Source organism: Plectropomus leopardus, chromosome 17 (genome assembly GCF_008729295.1).
Source record: "Plectropomus leopardus isolate mb chromosome 17, YSFRI_Pleo_2.0, whole genome shotgun sequence".
NCBI lineage: Eukaryota > Metazoa > Chordata > Actinopteri > Perciformes > Serranidae > Plectropomus > Plectropomus leopardus.
In genome coordinates this window covers 13015960-13043263 of record NC_056479.1, presented here as the reverse complement: position 1 = coordinate 13043263, position 27304 = coordinate 13015960, and the positions used below count along the sequence as shown (strand labels likewise).

At 37.0% G+C, this 27304-nt stretch overlaps 2 protein-coding genes across 3 annotated transcripts; both read right to left on the bottom strand.

Annotated features, from left to right (window-relative positions):
- Window positions 1–1855: 1855 nt before the first annotated feature.
- Window positions 1856–16533, bottom strand: micall2a (mical-like 2a). 2 transcript variants are annotated; one of them, XM_042505808.1, is made up of 17 exons: window positions 16333–16533; window positions 15414–15462; window positions 14013–14154; window positions 12925–13094; window positions 12612–12742; window positions 12022–12531; window positions 11743–11927; window positions 10049–10103; window positions 9401–9600; window positions 7517–7624; window positions 7266–7330; window positions 6972–7095; window positions 3921–4023; window positions 3629–3702; window positions 3429–3543; window positions 3242–3288; window positions 1856–3155 (listed from the first exon to the last, which is right to left on the bottom strand). In XM_042505808.1, the coding sequence occupies exons 1-17, from the start codon at window positions 16473–16475 to the stop codon at window positions 3076–3078; spliced, it is 2301 nt and encodes a 766-aa protein (XP_042361742.1). In that variant the 5' UTR covers window positions 16476–16533; the 3' UTR covers window positions 1856–3075. The 2 variants fall into 2 exon arrangements, with proteins under 2 accessions (XP_042361742.1, XP_042361743.1); XM_042505809.1 differs by having other exon boundaries at window positions 12937–13094.
- Window positions 16534–25183: 8650 nt separating this feature from the next.
- On the bottom strand, window positions 25184–27304 carry si:dkey-43p13.5 (homeobox protein unc-4; the record flags this gene model as incomplete). The annotated part of the gene is made up of 3 exons (XM_042504360.1): window positions 25184–25606; window positions 26595–26752; window positions 27052–27304. Coding segments are annotated over 3 exons (834 nt in total), but the record flags the coding sequence as incomplete, so codon positions are not given.

Below are 27304 nucleotides of genomic sequence, written 5' to 3'. Positions count from 1 at the left end.
AAGACCATGTGGTAAGCAACTGCAGTGCAGAATCTCAGGCAAGTTGAAAGTTGCTGTGCCGTTAAGGAGAAAGTCTGGCAGAATCCTGCATGCCCGCTGATAACATGGTTGGATTAAGGATGTTTAAGGGAAGTGAAAATTATTCATTTGAGATGGATGAAAGCTGCACTTGTCAAGTCTACCAGTCATGCACTTTATACATTTCATTTCCACTAGCCAGCATGCATAATTTCCCCTCAATGCAAATTTCTACACACCGAAAATTGTGAGCATATTTACCCCGCTCCCTTAACACATTCTCTGACACAGAAAATGGATCATCTCTATTGAACAGGGAACAAAACAATGCAATTTTGTTTGCAGAGGTGTGAGAATCTAATTTTGTGCAGGAAGATAAAGTCACAAGACTCGGCACAATACAAACAATGGCTTTCATTCCAAATCTGAGCCAAAAAGAGACAATGTTTTGTCGCCCTGCTCATCAGAATGACATCTAATGGACATAATTTTAGCACACGCCCAATTATCCAACATGTTTTCAGTGTAATTACTGGGTTTAAGTTGCAAAAGTCTCGGCCTCAGCGTTAGTCTTGGAGCATTGTAACTGAGTACATATATATACTGTATATCTGTCTCTCTATACAAATATTATGATCTCTCTGATGAGAATTAAGTCTCCAGCCTGGATGGCCAATAAATTAGAGGCACGCTTCTCGTTTACTCATCAGAGCTAATGAGCCTGATAAAATTACCTCGAGGATCATAATTACAGGCTAGTGGCAGAGACTCTGGCAGGGACTGGAATAAGACGACACACACACACACACACACACACACGCACAATTTAGATTGTGTTGCAAGTGGCAGCGTACAACAGCTAAAACATCACAAAGCACTCACAGTCTTATTAATAGAATAATATCAGTGTGCACAAGCAAAGATCATACATATTAATTCAGCTAATGAGTATAAAGAAACCTATATTGTTTGACATCTCTACATTTAAAGAAAAAATGCACAAGATTAACATAATGTTAGGCGATGAACAATATTACAATTTCCACCTTTCTGTCAGAGCAGTTCAAACTGATTTTTACCACCGTTTCATAAAGATTAAGCACTTCATGGGTAATGGCATATTTTAATGAACGATGGCAGCCTGGACACAAGAGCTCACCTCAGAGGATTCCATTTCATCACACATTCACAGGATGAATTGTTTTACTTATGAATATTAATGTCCCTCTAATTTGAGGCTGTTGTTAATGCTTGTCGCTAGGAGCTTGGCAAATCAGGTCCCATTCCTGTTAAAACCATGTATTAGACACCCCCCTGACACTAAGCCCTCGCCTTTGATTCTTAATTGCAGAAGTGCAAGCATTTGCAGTAGATGGGGCGCAAAGCTTTAATTAACTCTAATATCACACATTCAGTCTCGACTGTCACCCACATCACGCGTGGCATTTTGTACCAATATCATCCCCAACTCTACTCAGCTAGAAAGATTGTGTTCCAAGTTCATGATCACAATTTCATGCATCTCAAAATGAGGGATATGTAGTTTATAAGTAGCTGCGATATATTGATGCCAGTGAATTATCTTGATGCTGTCCTGAAGAGAAAAAAAAACTTATTAAAAGCATACATAATGTAGCTCTGCGATTTATGCACAAGAGTCACAGCATTGTTGGTTTCTTGGACGTCTAACTTGGCAGTCGTTGAATCAACAGTCGTTGGTGAAGCTTGCAACACGGGGAAGTGGGGTGATAAAAAAAAGTTCAAGGATGTGTTTAAATAGAAAGATGTGTGCCAAAGGAAGTTGTTAAGTAAATAATTCAACCTCTCATACACGCTAATCTTCAAAGGATTTATTGGACTACAGATTTCAAGTTTAAAAATACTATAAATAGAGTACAAGAACATCCAGTAACACTTAAAAAGCAACATTACAGTACATTCCTTACAAACACTGCGAATGCCATTTTCACACATGACCGACTCCACACAACGTTTGAACATTTTAATAGCTCAGGTGCGGAGCATTTCTGATGCAGATATTAGTAAAGAGTAATGTTTAATTAAACCCGGTTTGAAGATAAAGAGCTCAATACAACCTATAGTTTATAAGCCTTCCTCGGCCATAAGCTACTGCTCTACCCTAATCCTCTTTCACATAACATTATTGCATCAGCACAGCTGAACATTTTTGCAGCATTTATAAAATTAGCAAAGAAATTAACTGTCCGCACTGTGGCAAATTGGATTTCCAAGTTCCTGCCTTGTGATACAGCATACCCAGGCTGCCACCTACAGTACAGTGTGAGAGAAGATCTGCAGCCTGCAACATGTGTGGCTCTCCATTTTACACTCCACAGCCATTCAAACTTAATTGTCAGGGCGTTTTTTTCTCCGGCTAATATCCTTATAGGAAATTTGTTAAAATCCATTATTGAAAAAATACTGAAATAATTTCATTTGGGATCAGGACTGTTGAAGGATTACACATTTATTCTGCTCATTCATATTTGCATGTGGAACAGCCAGTGTTCACTCGGTAATAAGAAAACCATGATAGCTTGTGTTTTTAACACCCAGCATCCATTTTTTTGACCCAGTGCAAGCTGATGTGCGAAAAATATTAATTAAAAATCTCATACCAATCATTCAATAAATATACAGAATCTTAACATAACAAACATATCCATGATTGATGGCTTTTTCCTTGTTACACTCCTTTACTGAGGTCTAATCAATATAAGGGAAATGCTTGCAGCTGCAACAGTAATTAAGCACCATTTTCATCTTTTGGAAAAAAAAAAATTAAAGCAATTGTGAAAAAAGCAAAGATTGAATCATGAGCTAGAAATGTTCAGCAAACGAAGATTTGAAGGTGAACTTTGAACAAATGTAACATGTTTTGATCCATTATCCTTCCCTAATTTGACGTCTTTTCATTTGTCTTTTCATTAGCACACTGTGCAGTACTTAAATATAAAAGCCTTAAAACATTTTAAAATGAGTATTGATAATGCATACAGGACAATAATGCAAATATAGTAAAAATTGCCTTGAAGATTATTCCACTCGCCTTTTACTTCTTCGCCTGAAAAGTTTTGAGATGGAGGATTTCCTCTTATTTTTGGCTTTCTTTACCCCTATTCACAAAAAATAGTGCATATTAGAATGATGCTTTCCAATTTGTATCTCATCTAAAATAAAAAGTACTTCATGCAATACTTACCAAGATTTTGCATCATTTCATTCAACTGCTGATCCTCCTCCACTTCCCTGAAATCAATCAAAAATAAAACTCTAGTTAAACATTTTGTTTGCATATCAAGGTGTTATATTAGTACCGCTCTGCATTACTGATCCCATCACTGTAAGAATTAATCCTAAAATCAAGGATCCTAAAAGCATCGTGTTACCTCAGCCTGTCTTCATCCAGACCCTCCACTATTGCATTCCTGCCATCCACAATCTCCATCAGCCTCTGCATCAACTTCTTCTCCCGCTGGTGCTCCGCTCTGGACTTTAAATGATCTGTGATAACAAGTTGACAAACTTAAGCGTTGCAAGAAGAGCCTTAACAGAGCTGATGTTGAAAAGAGTGTGTGTGATCTGTCACCTGGCTTCTCCAGCAGCCTGCGGAGTTCCCCCTCCACACCTGGCTGCTGCTGCTCCAGTTCTTGAGTCCTGGCTCTGACATATGCATCATTTATATAAAAAGATAAATCTGCTTTATTATGCCCCCCACCCCACAAACTAATATTGATCAATTACAATTGCAAACACATTTGGTTTATAACAAGCATTATGTAAGTGTATAGGAATAAAAAATAAAAATTAAAAAAAAAACCCAGTTACAACAGGAACTAACAATGGAAACAGATGTTTAAATAGACAGTACAACAACTTACATGTACACAAGCTCTGACTCCTTTCTAATGTACATCTGCTTCTTTCGAATCAGGTTGAACCAATCGACCATCAGTGGATCCATCAATATGTCTCCCTTCCCCTCTGAAGAACACATAAATATTAGTAATGCACTGAGAAACTATCTGTGACCCTTGATAATCTTTTATAATGGTCAAGTTCTAATATCGAAGCACTAATGGTAACATATCTAGTGGACATTCATGAACCAGCTGTGGTTAATTAGTGTACAAAATAATAAACAACTCTAAGGCCTGTCAGCCTTCTAGAAATTTCTGGGGAAAAAAAATAGCATTTATTATCTGCTTCAGCAAACTACATTTTAACACAACTAAACTAAATGTTTATGACTTGCACTTCAAGTAAATATAATTCTGCAGGGACAAATTAAGCTCAGAGATTCCAGTGTTCAGACAGCAGTATTTAAATACAGTTTGGACTCCATGCTCTCCTGATATCATAATGCAGTGAGTGAGGTCAAAGAGCAAGCCGTAGATTAATTGTTTTCATTCAAATTATATATTTTAATTGTTGTTTGAAAACAAACAGACATTTTACATCCTTTTATTTAATTTAACAAATCAAAAAGCCTCCACTCATCCAGAATCAGAGCTCATTTTATTTTCACCAGCTCACTTCTTTGTTTCTATGTGACTGTATTAGTTACACAATAATACAATTAAGGGCAATAACACATTAGGGTTTGTTTGGTTTTTTTAAATATATATTTGGCTGATTTGAAGCCGGCTGCTGGATTGTTGAGATGGAGGGTGACTCACCTCCTGGGACCATGTCAACACTTCACTGAAAGAACTGTAGCAGCCAAAAATACGCAGTCCTGATCCGTTCATTGTCTTAAATCTGATACTTAACACTTAATGCATTGTCTGACCATTATTAGTAACATTTGATTTATTATAACATGATCTGCACCACTCAGCAAAAGTTACTGATGTAGATGTCTGTCCAATAGTGCTATAGCTAAATTTAAGGAAATGAGTGTTGAATTTTTGTTGTGTGCTGCAGAACAAACATATGTTCAACAGTGAGGAATAAAACTGTCCTGTGTCCTGTGCTGTCCTGTGTCAACATTATTAGTCATCCCTTCTGTTGCACAGACTGCAGCAAAGAACATAACATTCCTTAATCGCACTGAAAGCTTGGGGGAATTATTTATCTTACACTGGATTCAGTTTATTTTCTATAATACAAAATTAAAGATAAAATGATTAGTCGACCAAAATAATTGCTTCAGCCAGTTTTTAAAAAAAATACCAATCATTCTCCGGTTCCAGTTTTTCAAATGTTTCAAATGAAGATAAACCAAATATCTTTGGATTTTCTACTTTTGGTTACACAAAACATGCATTTTAAATGTCACCTTAGGGAATTATAATGAGCATTTGTCATGATTTTCTTACTTTTTATGTAAAAAAAAAAAAAAACATGAAATGATTAATCAATAGTTAAAATTCTCATTAGTTACAGCCCTAAATACACAGGTCCAAGAACTCCCATCTATAGTACCATATCTCATCTATGCCCCAAAACATTGTCTTATTTAGGCCTATTTTAATTAGCAATTAATCTGTCATTTTCTCAATGACGGGATTAGTTGTTTGGTCTATAAGGTGGTAAAAGAATGTGTATCAGTTTTTTGCAAAGTCCAGAATGACGACCTCAGAAGGTTTTTTTTAAGTCCATAACCGATATATATACCATTAAACCAGAAAATATTCAAATTTTAGTAACTAGAGTCAGATTATATTTACTTATTTTTTTCTGTATATTTTACTCAGACCTATCAATAGATTCATCTTATTAGTTGGGGATTAATTTAATAGCTGACAACTAATTGATTAGCCAATTAACAGTTGCAGGTTTCATCTTAATATGCAAGCTTTAACACGCAGGGGATGAAGAGTAATAAAAGGGGAATACATGATGAAGCACAGGTTTGTCTTCATCCCTTATTTGATGATGACTTAGCAAAAATCCAATAGGGACTGGATTTAATTGATTTTTTCACCCAAAGAGCAATAATTAATATATTATATAAAATGTTAAAGGCTGTTTAAATATTCTCCTAAAGTGATATTCATGGGGAAGAGACTCTTCTGCTCCACCTCAGTATTTTGATATACACAGCAACACTCTTGCATTTTCTGCTTTTCTAAGTCAGACTAAAATACGAGAGTAGGTGGATCAATAGATTTTTTTCAGTGAATATTTGCCAATGCCAATTAATCCTTTAAAACACACACCAAAGCCACATTTATAATAACGACTAATCGGGACAGCGTTTAGGGTAAGACAGTCTACATCCTTTTATCACCAGAACAAATGTGATGTTATCCTAAACTTGAGTACCAAGGTTTAGTTTTTACACGACAAGTTGAGAAGTAGATGATCTCGTAGGTGGTGTGCAATTGATGTCAAATTCCGGGCAAGCGATTCCACGCTCAGACTTCCTGGGTGGCAGGTAGGTTGAAGGTGGGGGGGTGTACGTAATCGACCAGAATATATATTACTATACCCAAGTCATGTTGACCTTGAGCAAAGCAATCAGGCCCCCTACTCCCACTACCTCAAAAAGAGAAGCAACATCCCTGTGGGCTGTCTGTGCCTCTCACCTCATTTGGCTGCAGAAACAGTAATAGAAATGGCAGGAAAATCCCCCCCGAACACACACACACAAACACACAGACACACCAGCCCCAGCTGAGGTCGAGTGAATGTGTGTGTGTCCCATGTGAAGCAACCAGGATGCAACTCTGCACCAGAGATGCTCTCCCTGAAGTAGCAGTGGGATTTAGGAGTTTGCACAAATACAATAAAATATCAGTCAGGTTATTCACTGCAAGAGAGCAAAACTGACCACTGCATTGACACATACCGCCCCTAAATAACTGATTTTGAGAGAGTGTTTATTTTCAAAATTGCACGGCTTGTTTTTGGCTTCGATTTTGTGTCTAAACAAGGAAAAGGAAGCAAGGGGGGGAGAGGAAGGAAGAGTGACGGGACTAAAGTACCTTCCTCACAGCTTCGGAGTTTCTTTTCCAGCTCCACACCCTCCTTCTCCAACTGAGCCACGTTTGTCTCAATATCATTCAGTTCCCTCTCAATCTGCTCCACTGGAATATGATAAGACTTCACCTGATATAAAACAAAAAGAACTTAAGAGTGTAGATAACTTTAATTTGAAAATTCCGACTTTGGACGCTTAAATGTAAAGAAGGTCGTCCATTTTTTACTGGGAATATAATGAAAGCATATTTGTAGAGCTGTTAATTAATCTCTTAAGAGACTTAATGGAGGGAACTTACAGAGGGTGACCTCATTTCAGTCCTGGAGGCGTTGGTGGGTGACAAATACTTTCCCTTTTTAGCACCTAAGAGGTAGATAAAATAGGATTAGATAGTCCTTTCATGGCAGCTTTTCAGAAAAGCATTGTCACATATGACTTCACCTGATTTTTTTCCAGTGAAAAATGACTGCTCATATGAAATCAACAAGATGGCTGAGGTTGTGTACATGTGGCTTTGATGATGACATTTTTAAAAAGCCGAGAACCAACCTGACGAATTTCTGTGATTGGCTGGAGCACTCGTCGAAGAGCTAATAGATTCCACAGCTGGCCGTCTGGTTGGGGATTTCACAGGCGAGTGACTCCCATGTTTAAAACCTAAAATAAGGACGGGAAGGCAGGAAGGTTTACATGCTGGAGATCTGTAGGGAGTTTGATCTGTTAATGCCTTTTTCTGTTTCAGCAGAACACTGAAAAACATATGAAGGGTTCTAAAAACTCAGCATTGTTTTTAGCCATGCTTGTGGTGTAGTGGTGTAAAGGTACGGAAATGTTGGAACATCTGTGAGTCAGTCAAGCAAATTGACTGTATAGTTTACGTAGATGTAGCCACTTTGCTCTACCTTTTTAAAGCCTTAAGTTCGGCATTGTGGCCGTCGCCATCTTGGTTTTTTGGAGCCAGAGGTTTTTGATGTGGAGGAGCCGAGAGCGACTCTGACTGAGAACCCAAGGACACCAATATAGTAGCAACTTGTCAATCACAAGGTAGCCACATCCTAAAGCATACACTGCTTTATCTTCCATTTCACTCTAAACTATAAACATAATTTACAAAAAATCATGCTGTATTGAAGAAGACAAAACTGTAAACTCATTAGGAAAATCTTTACTGAGGTAATAAATTAAGTGAGAAGTAGGGTCACTTTCTCATAGACTTCTATACAATTAGAGTTTTTTTTGTAACCAGTAAAACTGCCCCCCTGCGGGCCATTTGAAGGAATGCAGGTTTAAGTTATTACCACATTGACTTCCACTTTTCAGACCCACAGATAATCCCTTGGTCCACCACATTGTTCATTCATAGTCCCCAGAAGGTGAGGCAAAATGGCTTTGGAGATCCTCTGACTTTTCCTCTGGCACCACCATGAGGTTGACATTTTTAGTTTTGTCTGAAGAGTCAAACTACTGAATCAGTTGCCGTGAAATTGGGTACAGACATTCATGTCCCCCTGAGGATGGATTGTTATCACTTTTAAGGTCCTCTGACTTTTCCTCTTGCACCATAATCAGGTCATCATTACTTTATTTGTCTAAGACTTTAACGTGTCCACATACAACAGCTAATATTATCTCTTACAAATTAGCGCCCCTACTTGTTAGTTTAGGTTTAGGAAAAGAATCAAGGTTTGTGATGTGATGTATGTAACTTGAAATAAATCAATATTTTTTTGTTTTTTGTTTTTTTCAGATGGGACACAAATAACAGTCGTCTGGTTCAAAGTCCTGTTTGTCTGACCCATTCATCAACCCCTACTGCCTCCCTATGCAGACCTTGTTGTTCTTCATACTATGTAACCTGAGTTCCTCCTCGCACACATCATATGACGGAGGAAAGCCTGCAGCTCGTAAGTCAGATGATCACAGCCTCCTGACTCATGATTATGTGGAATATTTACAGATTATTGTGCATTACTTTATTGGGTATCAGTGCAAATAGTAAATGAGAACAGCCTGAATACTTTGGATTATGATCAAATACTTCCAAAACTAAAGACATCATCAACCTAAACTGTTTGTTAGTATACTAACAAGCTTAGCTAATATGTTGAGTATGGTTAACTTAAGGCATTAAGCAGCCATAATCAATATGATAAAAAGATCAAATGCAAAAACAGTGCTAAAAAAAGGGTATATTGGACTTAAATTTGCAAATAGTCTATTTAAAACAGACATGTAGAGATAGTCACTTAATTTTATGCATGGGAACTGCCTAGACAAGTTAAAAAAAAAAATGTTCTATGCACTATGTTCTATGCCACAAGCTCATTATTGACAAATAGCATTACAGAAAATTCTGAACATGGACACTCAGACTACAAATTGACTAAGCAGGTAGACAGATGTCTCTTATTATAATGTACCGTAGGGACTCACCAAGGTTTCCAGAATCAAGCTGAGGTTTCTGGGGAGACACTTGCCTCAAGTGTGCCGGATCAAACAGAGCAGCGCTAACCGGAGGTGCTGCAGATGCTGGAGCCGAGGGAGGCCTTGTTGTACTGATGGGGACATTAGATGAAGTCGTAGACATGAATCCTGGCTTATGTTGCTCAGTAAAGGGTTCAGCTACAGGATCTCTGTTAAAAAGACACAATGAAGTGAGCCTTTAGATGTTACCATTTATAAAAGGTGTTTAAGTACACAATGTACACCATAGGCTGAACATAAAGAATAAAACTATAAGAAAAGGTCTCACCTTTTCATTTTGATAAAAGATGAAATGGAGGAATCACAACAGGTATTTGAAATAAGAGAGGTTAGAGTAGGAAAAGTTCAGGCCAGGCACTTGTCAAGGCTTATTATGATGGAGGACAGAGCTAACTCCTGCACTCTCAGTGAGTCAACATTAACGGTGATGGACCAAGTTCGGTGATTCTGCATTCTGCAGAGTGAATAAGCTAAATGGTCAGGGGTGTTGAAAGAAAAATCCTTTAAGCCATTTTTGTCCACCTGTGTGACATTCTCACTCCCGCCTAAGTGAGTTATGAGGTAAAAGTGAATATTAAGATGATTGAGGATACTTACTTTAAACCTAGCTCAGTTTTCACAGGTTTGAGCTCCAGTTGCCCCCAGACTGGATCTGCAGACAAATGATTACATCAGAGAAGACTGAAAACATAACGTATGAGTATAAAAGCATGATGGCAAAGGAAAGCTTATCACTACTTTATCACATGAATCACATGAATAACTGTTGAAACCATACTTGATTTTAAAACCAGGGAGACATTATCACAAGGACTGTTTTTCAAAGCTAGGCAGTAATTTTCATATATACTGGGGTCATGAAAAAGTCAGAAAATGTCATAGAAAAGTATATCAGAAAAAAGTCATAAAATATATCATATATATATATATATATGTATATATATATAATATATATATATATATATAAAAAAAAGTATATAGTATAAAAAAAAATGTACTTAGTATATTTGTAGTATATAGTATATTAGTAGTCAAAAAAAATGTCATAGTATATGTCACAAAAAGTTTGTGTCAAAAAAGTCATAACAGTCACAGTACAATATGTCATAAAGTCATGAAAAATTTCATAGTATAGTGCATCATAAAAAAATCATAAATAATGTAATGTAAAAATTTTTTTTAGAATCATAAAAAATGCCATAGTATAGTTTATCATAATAAGGCAAATGTCAATGTATGTTATTAAGTAAAAGTCACAGAAATTGTCATGGCATAGTATGTCATCAAAGTCATAAAATTGATTTAGTATAGTTATCATTAATAGTCATGAAAAATGTCATAGTATAGTACGTCATAGAAAAATATTCTAAAAAATGTCATAGTATAGTACATCATAAAAAAATGTCATAGTATAGTATTTCTTTTTAATTCATTAAAAATGTCTTATTATAGTATGTCTTTAAACAGGTCATAAATATGTCATAGTATAGTTTGTCATAAAAAAGTCACAAAAAATCTCATACTATAGTATTTTATTTGAAAATTCATTTAAAAAATTCATAGTATATTATGTCATACAAAATGTCATCATATAATACTTTAATTTTAAAGGTCATAAAAATGCTATAGTATTGTATGTCATAAAAAAGTCACAAAAAATCTCATACTATAGTATTTCATAGAAAGAAAGTCACAAAAAATGTTTAAAATTTATTATCTGATCTCACAACAGTGCACTGAAGTAACTGATCTTCACGTGCACATCTGTATTAAAGATCCAAGTGCTGCTCTAAGCTGTGCATATCAAACAGATAAGCGCACAAACTCAATAAAATTTGACAAGAGGTGATCTTGATTTCACTAATATCCATGGTCAATATGTGGTCCATATTAACAGGCAACATAATTACTTTCCATGATGGGGAGACTTCTCTAAAAGATTATATTTTGATGACCATTTCTATCAAAAACCAACAGTAATTGTGTTTCTGTCTACAAAGCTACCAACTGTCAGGCTGCTGTACCCATGCATGCACATCCATCCAAAGAGAATGACAGTTCAACTATGAAAGTTTATTAAAAGTGTGAGAGAGAAATTAAAAATGTCAGTATCCAGCATTGCGCTAACATCATGCTAAATGCACTTGCTGTGTATAAATAGGGCAGAAATGACAAAAGGGGCTTTGTTTTCTATGAATGCGTTCTGAGACAGACAGACAAAATTGGAGGGGGGAGGTGTTGGCTAGATGTCAAATAATGGATCGAGAAACACTGAAATGAATACAACTTGCCTTCGGCGGTTGTGTGTACAGTTGTTGGCCTTGTGTTGTCTTTGTTGATGGCCTTCAGACATGGCGATTCCTTATTGTTTGTCTGGCTGGTGGAGGGTTGTCCTGCCCTGTTTCCTGCTGGGCCTTGGCTGCATTTATCTTTTCTCAAACCGGGGCTGCCAGCTGAAATTGGCTCATCTCCAAACCTGCAGAGAGAGGAAACCCTCACCATCAGCCTTAATAACTTAAGTCATTACAAAACCATACAGGCAGTGGTGTTAAAGGACATGAAGTACCCACCGTCTCTCTGCTGTTCTGATGGTGAATTGACGTTTGTTGTTATTGTTGCAGTTTTCCTCTGCCAATTTCGTTCCAATGGTTGTCCTGGCTTTGCTCTTCTCATCATCAGGGCTCAGTTGGACCTTTGGCCTTCCTAAAACACTTGATGGCTCTGTGGACTTCCTGTTGCCTGTTGAGGACTCTGTGATTGGCGCTGCAGCCTGGAAAAACCTCTGCCGGGCCGTCTGCGTCTTTTGGGCTGAGGCTGTCCAGGACTTGGAAGGTGGAGTAGGACTAACTGGCTTCAGGACAATATTCAGTGGGGCTGACAGCACTGAAAAGGGGCGTGGTGCAGGCTGGGTCTGGCCAGCACTATTTAATTGCCCAGCTGAACTGGCGGGTCCGTTTTTGATCGCAGCCTCGGAGGAGGAAGGTTTGCAATTGTTCTGGTGGGCGTTACAGATAAAAGTGTCTGGATTCTTTCCAGGTTTGTAGCCTCCTGCATGAAGCACGCTGGAGCATTCACTGCATCTAGTGGAAGTTTCTTAATGTGAAATTATTCTCAGAGAAAATGATAGGAAAGTATCGATGAATATAGATAAAATACTTACTTGAGGCAGCTTCTGTGATAGAGCTTGCCTTCCACAAAGTGCCGCTGAACGAGATGAACATGACTCTTACATGCAACACATTTGCTATTGAGAGTTCCATTTTTGTTGGTGTTTTCTGCCAGAACCACCTTCTGTGGAAGAAAACTAAAACTGAGTTAATGTTCTACGCAAAACTGTTGTAACATGTAACTTATCCAATTAAAATAAATAAATTCCTTTTTCTTAGACATAATAATTAAAAAAAGTATTTGTATGCAACAAGTTGAATTGTGTACACAACTATAATTTCACATTTTTGATTATGTATTCTGACCTGAGTACCGACCTGACCAGCAGCTCTGGCCAGCTTGGGTGAGGTCTGACTAGAAGGTAAACGATTTTCAGTTGCGGTTTTAGACAAAAAGGTCTTGGCAACTACTGGGAGATTTTTCTTCTCCGATGGCTCCTCCTTGGAGCCCTCTGCTGGCCTTTTCACACCTCCCACTGAGGAAAAGAGAAGCACAGGAGAGAAAGCATTTACTTTAACCTCAGACTATGTAGGAAATCTGTAAGAAAATACCCTGAATTGAGGAAAGTATACTTTTTTTTACAGGGATGAACATGTTAAACGTATCTACAAGTGAGTCTTTAGCTATTGTGATTTTTGAGGAGGAAAAAAAGATATTCTTTGTTTTTTCACTTTTGTCCTATTGGACAGAAAAAATAACACATAAAAATTAAATGACAGATTAGTCAATATTTTCATTATATCCAAAAAAGTGGCGTTTTATGGGTGTTATTTTCTAAATTTAATTTGTCCCTGAGGCCAATTTTAGACAATCAACCCTGCTTAATTTTGCATTTATTATATATCTAATATTAACTTACAATACCAATGACACATAAATACCTATTTTAATGAAATGCATCACGTGTTATAAGATATATTCATATTTTATGTATTTTGTCGCAAAAAAAAACAAACAAAAAAAGCACTTGCTCCTTGAAGTTACTGGCATTTCCATCAATCTTAAAAAAAATCTTAATTCAGGATTTTTGTTTTTATTTTTTTTTTTTTTAGAATTTGTACGTTTGGTAAACACAGCCATAGTCACACGAAAGGCCGATTTGTTGTAATACGAAAACAGCATTTATGCTGTGTACTAGACATTATAGCAAGCTAACATGACATTATTTATTTATTTTTTTATGTGAAAATGTTTTTTCTGCACCCGTCATTCCCATGACTTTATTATTATTAAAAGGAATATGGAAATGTATAATATTGCTGAAAATATTGTATCACTCCATTTTTCTAAACATGTAACAGATTTTCTCAAAGTCTCGAGACAGAATTAGACCATAGTTGAAGAATGAACCCTAAAGAGTTGCTAAGGATATCTGAAGCAGCTGTATTCTCACTGGGAGGCTGTGCTTTGAAGTAGTTGTAGTACTGGGAGACATAGGTAAGAATGCTCAGCCTGTCTGGGATTCTTAAAGCCACCATGTCTTCTGCATCCAACAATGCTGGAATCCCCAACTTCTCTTCTGCGACTTGAAAAGCCTTAAGAAAAATAAAGAAAAAATGTCACAGTTTAACAAACAGCCCTTCACTCCTGCCAAAATTTAATGGTAGTGTATGATGCACAAAGTAAATGCATCTTAAGCATTTTTGCCCCATAAAAACACAGTATTCACTGGGCACAGCAATGTCAGCTCCTACAATTACACCATGTGTAAAAATGTGAGACAATATAGTCTACTTTAAATAGACTTGCAGTATTCTGTGGCTTGGCCCAGAGAGTCTGTATAATGAATAGCACACTTCCTGTGAGCTTGTAGGGATAAGAAAGGGGATGGAGGGAGCAGGATATCGAGGCATTGTTTAGGATCAGCCTGGACATGCTCATTAAATTTAAAGCAAAGCCTTACTGAATACCACGTCTGCTAATATAAAAGACAAGCACAAAAGATAAAGAATGTGAGGATCTGTTTTGCTGGTTTTCCCACAAACACACACAATTTCTTATTTAACAAGTCTAGAAAAAAAACCTGCAAGAAGAAACATGACACTATTCATGAAAAATAGAAGGGTGTGAATTACATGCCATCCATGTGCTCATGTTTCAGTACAGGGAGCATCTTCAGCAGTTTATTAAAACTAAAACCTGATAAAAGACACTATTCTGTGGCCAAAAATCTGTTTTAAAGTTTTTCTTCTTGTGTAACACCCAAGTATTATACAACAACTGTGGCTTCAAGTGAACTGTCATGATGAGGATTGAGTGGCAGAGGATAGCAAGCCTCATTTAAAATGAATAGCCTGGAGAGCCTCTCCCCTGAGCTCAGGTTTGTTGCTGACACTGCCAGCATCATCCAAGACAACAAGGAAGTCGTATAGAGTGCATACTGTAGCACTCTGCAGGGCCTGTAACCCTCAGAGGAAGCTGGTAAAATGGACGAGGACTAAATAATGGAGAAGCCCCAGCTGTGCTGCTTAGGTCATGTTGAGGTTAACAAAATAAATTAGGTCAAGTGGACAGAAGCTGAGTACAGATTCAGAAAGTTTGATAGGAATCCTGAAAACTGCTACAAAAATTCTTCTTAAAGTGCTCTGCTGTTAAAATGTTGAAATAGCTAAATATTTAAACAATCTGTTAAATACCGAGTCAAGAACAAACACTCTCTGGTGTATCTCTGGATGTGCCATCATGTGTAAGGGGTTAATTAAGTGGATGTTTTGTGCTGCATCAGATTTTACAGCACGAGTATGAACTCTATTCCACTCAATGTGACAAAAGGTTCAACAGCTTGACATCTCACCAGTCTGTTGTTCTCAAACACATCCTCCTCTCTGAGTGAGTCATAGTCTCTGGGAAAACAGAAATACAATGGACAGAGAAAGAAGTTAGACATGCGGGCGGAAATAAACCTCTTCCAACTTGGGCTCTGAAGATTTAAAATATATCAAGGATATATATAGGATAATGGAATATATCTTACATGATAGATGTAATTTGAAATAGCATTTGTAAGAGCACAACTAACACCCCTCACTACATGGAAGCCCATTCCCACCAGTGTGATGGAAAAAAAATGTCATTCTATTGTCATTATGATGAGAAACTTTATCAAAAATAATGAGTTAGTATCTCAAAATAATGACATACTTTCTGAAAATGAGTTCTAAAACTAATAAGGAACTTTCTGATACTGAGTAAGTGTTTAAAAAAGTGAGAAACTTTCACAAAATAATGAGTCAGTAGCTCAAAATAATGAGAACTTTCTGGTAACAATGAGTTAAGTTACTTTCTCAATACAAACGTTTAAAGTAATTGGAAACTGTAGCAAAACAATGAGTCTATATTGTTTCTTAATATTCTCACATGCATTCTCACTACTTTCATACACAGTCATAATTTTATGATACTATACCATTATTTTGTGATACTAAGTCACTATTTTTAAGACCTTAATCATAACGAGGGGATTTTATTTTTTCATTAACTTGGCAGAAATGGACTTCCATATAACTAAACTAAAAGTACAGCTGAAAAAAACGTATCAAGATTACAAAAGAAGACCACTTTAAGATTAATACATTGTACAAAAAGATACATATAAACCGAAAGCTACAATAAGTTATTTTAATGTGTGCAGGCTGCCCAAGGACTGGACATAAGTCGCCTCCTCAACTGAACCTCATCGCAATTTACATTTGAACCACTTGTTAAATACTCACATCAGGTCCGGTCTGTACTTGTGTATGAGCGCGCAGAAAGCCAGTCCGTTCTTGAAAGAGGTCGTCATGTTGGTAATGGCCACATCTCGGTAGCCGTCACATTGTATTTTACACCACTGCTCCAAAGCCTTGATGGCAGCCATGCTCCTAGCGCTGTGCACTCAGCAGCCTCCAGACAAAGTGTGCAACAGGCTGAGGTTTGAGCGTGGAGGAGTCTGAGGAAAGAGTGATAAAAACAAAGTGTCTGTGTTCAGGGTTTGGCCGTGAACTGCGGCGCTGCAGCTGCGTCCTGTTTCCTTCGCTTACCTGACAGGCGGGCGGTGGGACGAGCTGCTGGTGTGCGTCTCTCCGTTTATTACACTAATTGACATCGACTGCTGATTCAGCGATGTAACAATTGAATAACACCCGGACAGAAAGGGAAATAGTTTCACCGGTGTCCATAATGCATACATGCATTTCTTTGCAATTTGCGAACTTAATTAATGCAGAGTTTTCTCAGATGCCCAAATAAAAAATATCAGTGACTTTAACCACTAGCTGCTTTCCTTTTTAATGCAGCAGTCATTACAGAAAGCAAATCTACAATTTACAAAACAGTACTGAAGTATTATTATTTAGTCATGTCGATATATTTGAAAAACTTTTTTTTTCTAACGAGTTTTTAACAATAGGACTTACTTATTAGAGTATATATATACTATATATATAGTACACTAAAGGCAGGGTGCGTAAGGAGGGAGGGTGCGAAGATATGACAACCAACTACAACAAATTAGTATCATGTTTGTTTGTTTTTTGTTGTTGTTATTGTTGTTCTTGTTGTTTTATTATTGTAAAATGCCCCCTTCATGAAATGGATTGTCATAACACAATATTTTATACAGCAGAAGACAGCAAAAATTGATCAATGTATTGACTTACCCCATAGGTGAAAAAATCGCCTACAAAATCAGATCACTCTGAACTTAGTGGTCATTTTTTATGTATTTGTTGTATAACAAATACATGAAAAATGTTATTGATGAGATTGCAGAACTGAAACTACTCACAAGTGCCAAGCATACTGGAGAACTACGATGGACAACGTAAAAGTGCAAATGACCCTGTCCATAGTCACTGTTTTATTTGTCAACAACAGGGCAGACTATGTGAAAGAGGATCCCTTTGAATATTGTACAATTTCTACCAATAGATGCTCCTAAATCCTACACTCTGGACCTTTAAATAAAAACTTGACTTAGGCAGCAATTTCACATAGACACATTTTTAAAGATTTTTTTTTCAAGTCATTTCCAGCTGTGTTTGTGTTTGTTTGTTGTTTTGCCTTTTTTGATATAGCATTAGTTTTCGTACTGTAAAAAGAAAAATCTATGTCCTTAGTGCCCCCCCAAGAGCCTCTGTATTTTCTTATTTTTTTATGATAAAGTATGTCACTCTGCTTTATGTAATGCATGCAAAAGGTCCATTGCAATCTTTTCTAGCTAATATTTCTTTATAGATTATATGGACATAAAATTGAATGCCTCCCGAAATTAATTTCTTGGTGCCGTTGAAGTTGCTGGGGGTTTCAGAGTTGGAGTAAAAATGAAGATACTAGGGTTTCTGAAGTAATTAAATAGAATACTTGTTATTTCTGCCAGCATGTGGGGGTCGGTGTGCACTATGAGAAACAACAACAGAATCTATGGCATACATTTTTTTCACTTCAGTTGTCTTTGTGTGGGGCCTAATTGGAGACTAATTAAGGCCAACTATGGTCATGTAAGAATTCAGTAGCCTATATTATGGTGTCCCATCATGTTTTAGGGAAAATGTTTAACTTGATTTCTCAACAACTTTTACAAAGTAAACTGATTATGAAATATTATACTCAAAGTTTGCTGGAGAATGTCACCTAAAAAAAATACTATCTTTCTCTGACCCATTTTGAAAATTAGCTTGACCCAGTGACCTCATCAGTGAGTTGAGACTAGAGATGAACTTGAGTCTTTAAAATGCAATCCACACTGACCTCATTCACTGTAACACAGAAACTGTGTAGTAATTGTCAGGACAACAGGATCCACCAGTAAAAAAGCAAGGCACCAGTATTCATGAGTTAGGTAATTAGAACACATATTGTACATATTGTATGTTGTCTCCTCTGAAAAATCAGTCTCATCCAACATGTCTGAGGACATCTTCATGCCCAGAAGGGGGCAGCGTTACACTGCACTGGTGGAGGACTGTCTCACCACTCCAAACCTCTGACAACAGTCATAGTATAGCATGTCGAAAAACACCATACTAAAGTATATTGAAAAATGGTTGAAAAATTTGTGTTTCCAAATTTCCAAAAGAGTCATAGTATAGCATGTGGCCAAAGGGCCAAAGACCGGACTCGAACCTAAGCCACTGCAAAAACCTCAGTCATATGAGGCACGCTCTACCTAATGAGCTAAAGGTCAACCCCTCTCTGCTTAGTTTAACACTCACCCTCTGGCTTACAAAGAAGCCATGTGCCAGACTTTTCCTGACTAAATACTCATTTCAGAGACTGACTGCCCACACCTGCTCTGAGGAGGAGGCAAGTGGGAGAGAATGATTGTTCACACCTGTACTGAAGAGGAAGGAACCAAGTGGAAAAGTCATTTTTATTGTGTTAAAAATGGAAAATAATCGTCACCACTCAGTTTTGTTGCCAATACAACAGAATTTAAATGTGACATGTTAAAGTTAATTGTTGTAACAAGGGGAAGAACCCAAACTAACGTCAGAAAAGTAAGTCTAAAAACAAAATGCGACTATTATGGTTTATGCGAAGCAGGCCAAGCATAGGAGGTGTGAAGGGAGAGTACAAAGGTGAGGTTTGATCCAGTGCCTCAGATCCACTCTGCTCTGCTGACATACTGATACGCTGTGAGGAACCAGTGAAAGCCTGCTTTAAAGGTGATGTAATCCCAATTTTTACCTGCAATCACGATTGACATATGCTGTTTGTTTTGATTTGGAAATTATTGTTTATTTTATTATTAGCTCATTTGTGTTAGTAAAATGCTGGTATTTGGTATTTCATGTTTAACTCTATGTTCTCTACCGCAGGCAAACAAGGGATCGCCCTTGTAAATTGCCCCTCTTTTTCTTAATTTTGAAAGAATAAATCACCCTGACCTGGTACATCTGTGTCCTCGCCATCCTTCCCATTTGTTTTGAGAATCCAGGGTTTTATCGGTATGTTGCCTTCACGTCAGACATAGGTGTGACACATAGTATAGTATGACAAAAACGCCATACTGTAGCATGTCAAAAAAGCGATCACTCCGAATGTAAAAAAAAAAGTCATAGTATAGCATGTTGAAGAAATTTATATTGTGGAATGTTGAAAAAATGTTCCAAAAAGTCAATATTTTAAGTGTTTTTAAATCAGTGAATATTATGTCGAAAAACGCAATACTATAGCATGTCCAACAATGGTCAAAAAAGTTGCTTCCAAATGTCGAAAAGAGTTATAGTACAGCATGTTGAAGCAGTATATAGTATAGGACGTTAAAAAACGGTCCAAAAGGTCAGTAGTGAAGGCGTTCTAAAACAAAATTATGTTTTTTAAAAATTCTATATTATGGTGATTTGGACCATTTTTGCAAAATTCTATCCCATGACCTGTCTTGGCATGCTATCTTATGTTTTATGTGGTTTTCAGCTATTTTTTTGACATGTCAGATTTTGACATTTTTGCCATACTATAGCCTTGCTTTTTTCACAATTTTTTCAACATGCTATTTTCTTGGTTTTTCTGCCGTTTTTGGATGTTTTTTCAACACTGTGTACTATAACGTGCGTCTACGTACTTTATAGAGTGTTTTTCAGCTGTTTTTTGGACATGTCGAATTTTGACATTTTTGCAATACTATAGCCTTGCTTTTTTGATCAATTTTTCAACATGCTATTTTCTTGGTTTTTCTGCCGTTTTTGGATGTTTTTTCTACACTGCGTACGATAACATGCCTCTACGTCCTGTACTAAATGGTTTTCAGTGGTTTTTTGGACATGTCAAATTTTGACATTTTTGCAATACTATAGCCTGGCATTTCTTTCTCCATTTTTTCAACATGCTATTTTATGGGGTTTTATACCGTTTTAGGATGTTTTTTCAACACTGCATACGATAACATGCCTCTACGTGCTATACTAAATGGTTTTTTAGCTGTTTTTTGGACATGTCAAATTTTGACATTTTCGCCATACTATAGCCTTGCTTTTTTCGCCATTTTTTCAACATGCTATTTTATGGGGTTGTATACTGTTTTTGAATGTTTTTTCAACACTGTATACCATAACATGCCTATACGTGTTACACTAAGTGGTTTTCAGCTGTTTTTTGGACATGTCAAATTTTGACATTTTTGCCATACTATAGCCTTGCTTTTTTTTCCTCCATTTTTTCAACATGCTATTTTATGGGGTTTTGTACTGTTTTTCGATGTTTTTTCAACACTGTGTACTATAACGTGTGTCTACATACTTTATTAAGTGGTTTTGAGCTGTTTTTTGGACATGTCACATTTTGACATTTTTGCCATACTATAGCCTTGCTTTTTTCGCCATTTTTTCAACATGCTATTTTCTTGGTTTTTCTGCCGTTTTTGGATGTTTTTTCAACACTGTGTACTATAACGTGCGTCTACGTACTTTATAAAGTGGTTTTGAGCTGTTTTTTGGACATGTCACATTTTGACATTTTTGCCATACTATAGCCTTGCTTTTTTTTCCTCCATTTTTTCAACATGCTATTTTATGGCGTTTTATACTGTTTTTCGATGTTTTTTCAACACTGTATACTATAACATGCCTCTACGTGCTATACTAAGTGGTTTTCAGCTGTTATTTGGACATGTCAAATTTTGACATTTTTGCCATACTATAGCCTTGCTTTTTTTTTCTCCGTTTTTTTCAACATGCTATTTTATGGGGTTTTATAATGTTTTTGAATGTTTTTTCAACACTGTATACTATAACATGCCTCTACGTGCTATACTAAGTGGTTTTCAGCTGTTTTTTGGACATGTCAAATTTTGACATTTTTGCCATACTATAGCCTTGCTTTTTTCGCCATTTTTTCAACATGCTATTTTATGGGTTTTTATGCCATTTTAGGATTCTTTTTTAACACTGTATATTATAACATGCCTCTACGTGCTATACTATGTGGTTTTCAGTTGTTTTTTTAGATATGTCAATTTTTTATATTTTTCAGCATGCTACAAATAGCAACATGCTATTTTATGGGTTTTGGGACCTTTTGGGGATGTTTTTTCAACACTATATACTAAAACAACTTAAAATAGTATGCCGAGACACATCATTGCATAGAATGTTTCAATAATTAAAAAACACCACAATATACCATGTTGTAAAAACGATCAAAAATGGCATACAAAATGTCTAAAAAACAGCTGAAACCATATAAAACTACATAAAAATAGCATGCTGAGACACAACATGGCATAGAATGTTGCAAAAACAGCTGAAAACACCATGATATAACATGTTAAAAAAAACAACGACAAATGCCAAACTCTACAACAAAATGTCCAAAAATTACGTCTTAAAAAAAACAGCTGAAAACCACATAAAATAGCATGCCAAGACACATCATGGCATAGAATGTTGCAAAAGTGGCCCAAAACACCAGAATATAGCATGTTGAAAAAACAAGAAAAAATTACATGTGGTAGTATGGCACAAATGTCAAAATATGACATGTTTAAGAAACAGCTGAAAACCATATAAAACCACATAAAATAGCATGCAGAGACACATATGGACATACATGGACTTACTATACTTTGACTTTGTGTTGGGAACTCTATTTCGTGATGGGGCACTATTATATAGCAGGCCTCACGCAAGGGTAACCAATTGTTAAGAGAATGGCGATCAGAAATAATTAATAATTATTTTAAATAATTATTAGTTATGTTACATAATGTGACTTAATTGGCATTATTTCACCTCATGGGGCACCACTCCCAAAAAGGGAAAAATGATAGCCGGTCAATAAAAGTATTCTCAAAATACACTAAAATATCAGGTTGGTACTCTGATTAATAATTGAATTAAAAATCATAACCAGAATTACCACACTAATAGCAAAGGCTAAAGGATTTGGAGCACTTGACACATTAGTTGGCAATTCAGTCACTTTTGTACAATATTAAGCAGACAGCAAGTATATTTTACATTTATTAAAGAAGTAAAATAAAACCAAATCACACAATATATCCTAACAACTGATTTACAAGTATATACATGTCTGGATGTGTAAATGTGTGAGAGTGTGTGCGTGTGTGTGTGTGTGTGTGTGTGTGTGTGTGTGTGTGTGTGTGTGTGTGTGTGTGTGTGTGTGTGTGTGTGTGTTTGTGTGTTTGTTAGAGAGAGAGAGAGAGATGGACAGTGAAGGTGTGTGTGTTGGTGTGAGTGTGAACACACCAAGAGGCAGAGGTGAATTGACTGAAAACAGAAGCTACAACAAGATGCCACATTCAAGTTCTTGACAATGTGGATGGTCAAACAAAGGAACAAAGAAAAGGCAGGAACCATAAGTTCTGCTTCTGTTCAGAGCCAATTTGTGAGTGTATGTATGTAATCTAATATGTAAAAAAGGTGCCTTGGTTAGTAAGAAGGATGTTTAGTCGCATGCAAGACAGTGTCTGTGTGAATCATTAACTAACTAAATTCCCAAACTAACCGATAACCTAATTACAAACAGATCACAACAATTACTCATTCAACAGCATTAAGTCAATGCATGGTAAACATGATATAACGAAAGACAGAATAAACAGTCTTGCTCAGCCTGTACTTATGTCCTAATGCTATGCTCAGATGTTACTTGCCAAGAGTTCTTTAGGTTGCTGGCTGAAGCAAAGGAGGTTCCGGGTCAATCCTTGCTGTGCAGTTCCAAGGATACAGGAGGAGGCTGGCTGGTCCTGGTGTCCTTACAGAAAAAGCAGTTCAGTGCTATCTCGGCTCTGTTCTCCTCATTCCTCTAAAGTCTCTTTGGGCTTGAAGAGTTGAGCTGAGACAAGCCTGCAGCTCCCGCTGAGCTTAGGTGTGAGCGTGGGAGGAAGGGCGAAACAGGTCCTCCAGACTTGCAACCTTCCTCAGAAGAGGTCTGAATGCAAGAGCCAGAAGATCAGCTGAAGCTCTTCTTCTTGGCTTGGTGACATCCTGGAGGGCCAAGTGGTAAATCAACCATGTTTAAGATGGGTCTCTGGGAGAATTTAACACTTTCGTAGGTGTCAGAACATTAGGCGCTCTGGGAGTTAAAATCGCTGTTCATTGTTTGAGGAACAAACAAGACAACAGTGATCATTTTAAGAAAGGAACTCAAAGGACATGTGAAACTCCAAATGAACAAATCATGTGGAGTTTCCAGGTCCCAACAATAATATAACTTTTTAATTTGGACGACATACTACAGTATGACATTTTAATGCCATTTCGGATGTCATACTATTGTATGATTTTTTTTTATACAATTTTTGACGGCATGCTATAGTATTACTTTTTATGCCATTTTGGACGAAATACTATAATATGACATTTTTATTCCATTTTGGACAACATACTATACTATGACGTCTTTATGCCCTTTGGACGACGTAATATTTAGCACAATGTTTTTATTTTGTTTTTGACGATATACTATATATACTTTTCTTTTTTAACAGCATACTATACTGTGATGTTTTTACGACATATTGAACGACATAGTATGCATTGACGTTTTTATATTTTTTTTGAATGACATACTATACTATGACATTTTTTAGGCATTATAAACACCATACAATACTCAGAAAAAATCAATAAAGAATATCATTATATAATAAGTCATATAAGTCATTTAAAAATTTATAGTATAGTATGTCATTTAAAAAATGACATAGTATGAAAGGTTGAAATTAATTAACAACGCAGTGGATTTCAAGATGAGACCTCTAAAAGTGGTCTTGTGACCAAGACCCGTCTAGATCTTTACAACACTGTCATCATGATTCTAAATTACTTTAAACAATCTACACCTTGGAGTTTTCTCCTCTTTAGATTTACAGTTTGTTTTTCTTTTTTTAGATTATCATCGCAAACAGAAAAAAAAACAGTACAGTTCTCTGTGACATATATTGTTTTTTGGGCTTTTTTCAGCCGTTTCAATTGTTTCCGATGAGGACATGTGGCTGCATCCTGCCTGTCTGTGAGGGGTACCCGAGAGGTCAGGGATAAACTCATCATTAGTGAAATCTTTTAGAAATAATTTAATTGTATCCAATTTCAGCTGTGTCCTGATAGGCTGATATGATAAAAAGGGCAGTATTTGCCTCTATTATCTGGTAACAGACCATTAATGAATACCATTCAGTCACATTCATGACTTGAATGAAAACGGGCATTCAGAATATAGAGAGACATAACCAGCACATGCACGTGAAATAATCAACAATTTCTTGAAGGAATGAAAAATTTCATGTACGGAGAGTTTTTACTGTTTACATTTGTATAAATGTTAACCATTACAAATTTAAAATAAGTTTAAAAGTTCTACTTAAATAAAGATGTCCAGAAAATGTCATCAAAGGAATGTACCAAGATAATATTTCAGTTTTGAAATATAATTACATGTTTAGAAATGTATTTTAAAAATCATGTAGAAGATTACTATAACACTGTATACTGCAAGAAATCCGTGAAGGCTAAAGAATGAACCACCTCAGCCCAAAAAGGTTGTTCTTGAAAAGTATGTTCTTGCAATAATGTCTATGCTGTTTATTATTATCATTATTATCTGTACAAACAGGAAAACGGAAAACTATTTATCACTGTGCATGGCATCATCTTCCTGTCTTTGTGATTGTGTGTCACCTCCTGACATGTTTACAGTGCCGTGGATCTCGGCCTCGTGCTCCCTGGCTTTGGCCCTTAGCTTGGCAATGCTGCAGGAGCGGAGCTCCTCTGAGCTCGGCCCCTCCAGCCTCTCCCACTTCCCCGACCTCTGGGTCACAGGCTGCATACACACGCTCAGCGCAGCACTCACAGCTTTTGTCCATGGATAGTTCTCTCCTTCCTGTCGCCTCTCCCAGTGCTCGCCATCAGAACTTTCTGTCGGCTGTTTTAAACTCCTGCTTGCTTTCTCGGATGTTTCATCATTGTCTCTTTTTACATAAGGCCCTGCGAGCTGGCCCTGGAGTTTCAGCTGTCGCCTCATCTTGGCACGGCGGTTTTGAAACCAAACCTGAAAACAAATGAAGGAAAATAGAAATGTAAAGGATAAGGAAGTGTAAATAAACAACTAGATTTGTAACAGTGTAACAACAAAAACTTGGAGAGTCAGCAAAACGTCTGGTACACGACTTGCTGACGTCACATATGTCGAGATGTGTTGGATTAAAGTAAGCATGTTTGGTTGATGCTAAGAAACTTTAATTTAATTCACATAATACATATACAGTTTTTGCTATTTTATGGAGTGTGTTGCTGAAAAGACAGCTATCAATGTGTTTTTTAAAAGCTCTGATCAATAAAATACAACACCTTTGTAGCATCTGCGTTGTTTCCTCATTACAACTTAAAATCTCATGAACACACTCGTCCAAAAGACAACTTTGGAAATGGGACCATCAGAGTAGCATGTGAACACAGCATTACTTTTTTCCACACTGAGTTCTTTCAGCACTGAATTTGAGGACATGCTCACATATTAAGTCAACTTATATGACTTTATGGATATTGACAGAGCTATAGGTTGCGGTATTCCTTCCTCCCATCATCCATCCTTGTCTGACACAATTATAATATAACACTAAAAAGAACTTCGTTATAAGAGGCCTGCTTTAATCGAAAATAACTTGCACAGAAAGCCCCGAATATTTTGACTCCCATCTCTTACAGTGTAGACATGTTGGTAAGGAATCTCTTCAGGAAACTGTGTATAACTTTAACACATATGAACCTATATTTTAAAGATATATTGCATTGATATTACCAGAAATATTTTTTCTGAGGCATATTGTACTGTTAAATGATGCACCTCCCTTACATTTTAAGTAGAACTGAATTAAGAAATGTGTGTGGATTTAAATAATGTTTGACACGTGGGAATAATGGACCTGTACAAGAGTCTGTGCAGCTGAAGAGCTTCATCTCTATACTGTATAAAAATGAATATCAGCTGAATGAGTATGAAGTGAACAGTTCCAGAAGGAGTTCAGTGTGCCAATTACCTGTACTCTTGCCTCGATGAGGTCCAGTCTGAGGGCCAGGGCTTCCCTCATGAAGATGTCTGGGTAGTGGGTGGTCTCGAAGGCCTTCTCCAGCTCCTCCAGCTGCCAGCTGCTGTAGTTGGCCCGTGCACGACGCTGCTTCACTGGCCTCTGTTCATCTGGAAAGCACAGTGCAAGCACCAATTACACAATCGCCAACGGGTGACAAGGAACTAATGGCTCTAGATTGGATAATTAGCACAGCGATCATTAGGCTCACGTTAACACTGCTTGATAATTGATTGTTAGTTACGAGCTGTTAGCCAATCTTTTGTAAACATTTACACTGCGATCAGATGGTGCCCGCTGACTGTCTTTGAGACTGTTTTCAAACTGTGCCAGTTTGGCTGTGCACTATCTGCACATGTCCAGTGTCAGCGGTCCCTTTATGGCCACAGCAGCTGCAGTCTGAACTCACCTATGCTCTCTGTGAGTGGTGCCATCCCCGCTGCCTGTGTGGCTAGAAGAAAGGCTTCTTTTCGTGGCTCTGGTTGCAGATAATTCCTCAAAGATTCATAGCTGATAAAGGGTCCCGGGATCAGAATCTGAGGATGGGAGGTCAGTCTGGTTGGGAAGGCAGGGAAAAAGTGAGCTGCAGGTGAATGGAAAACCGCAGGCAGGAGAGTTGATACCAGTTGCCCCGGGCCAAACATGTCCATGCTGTTTAAAGT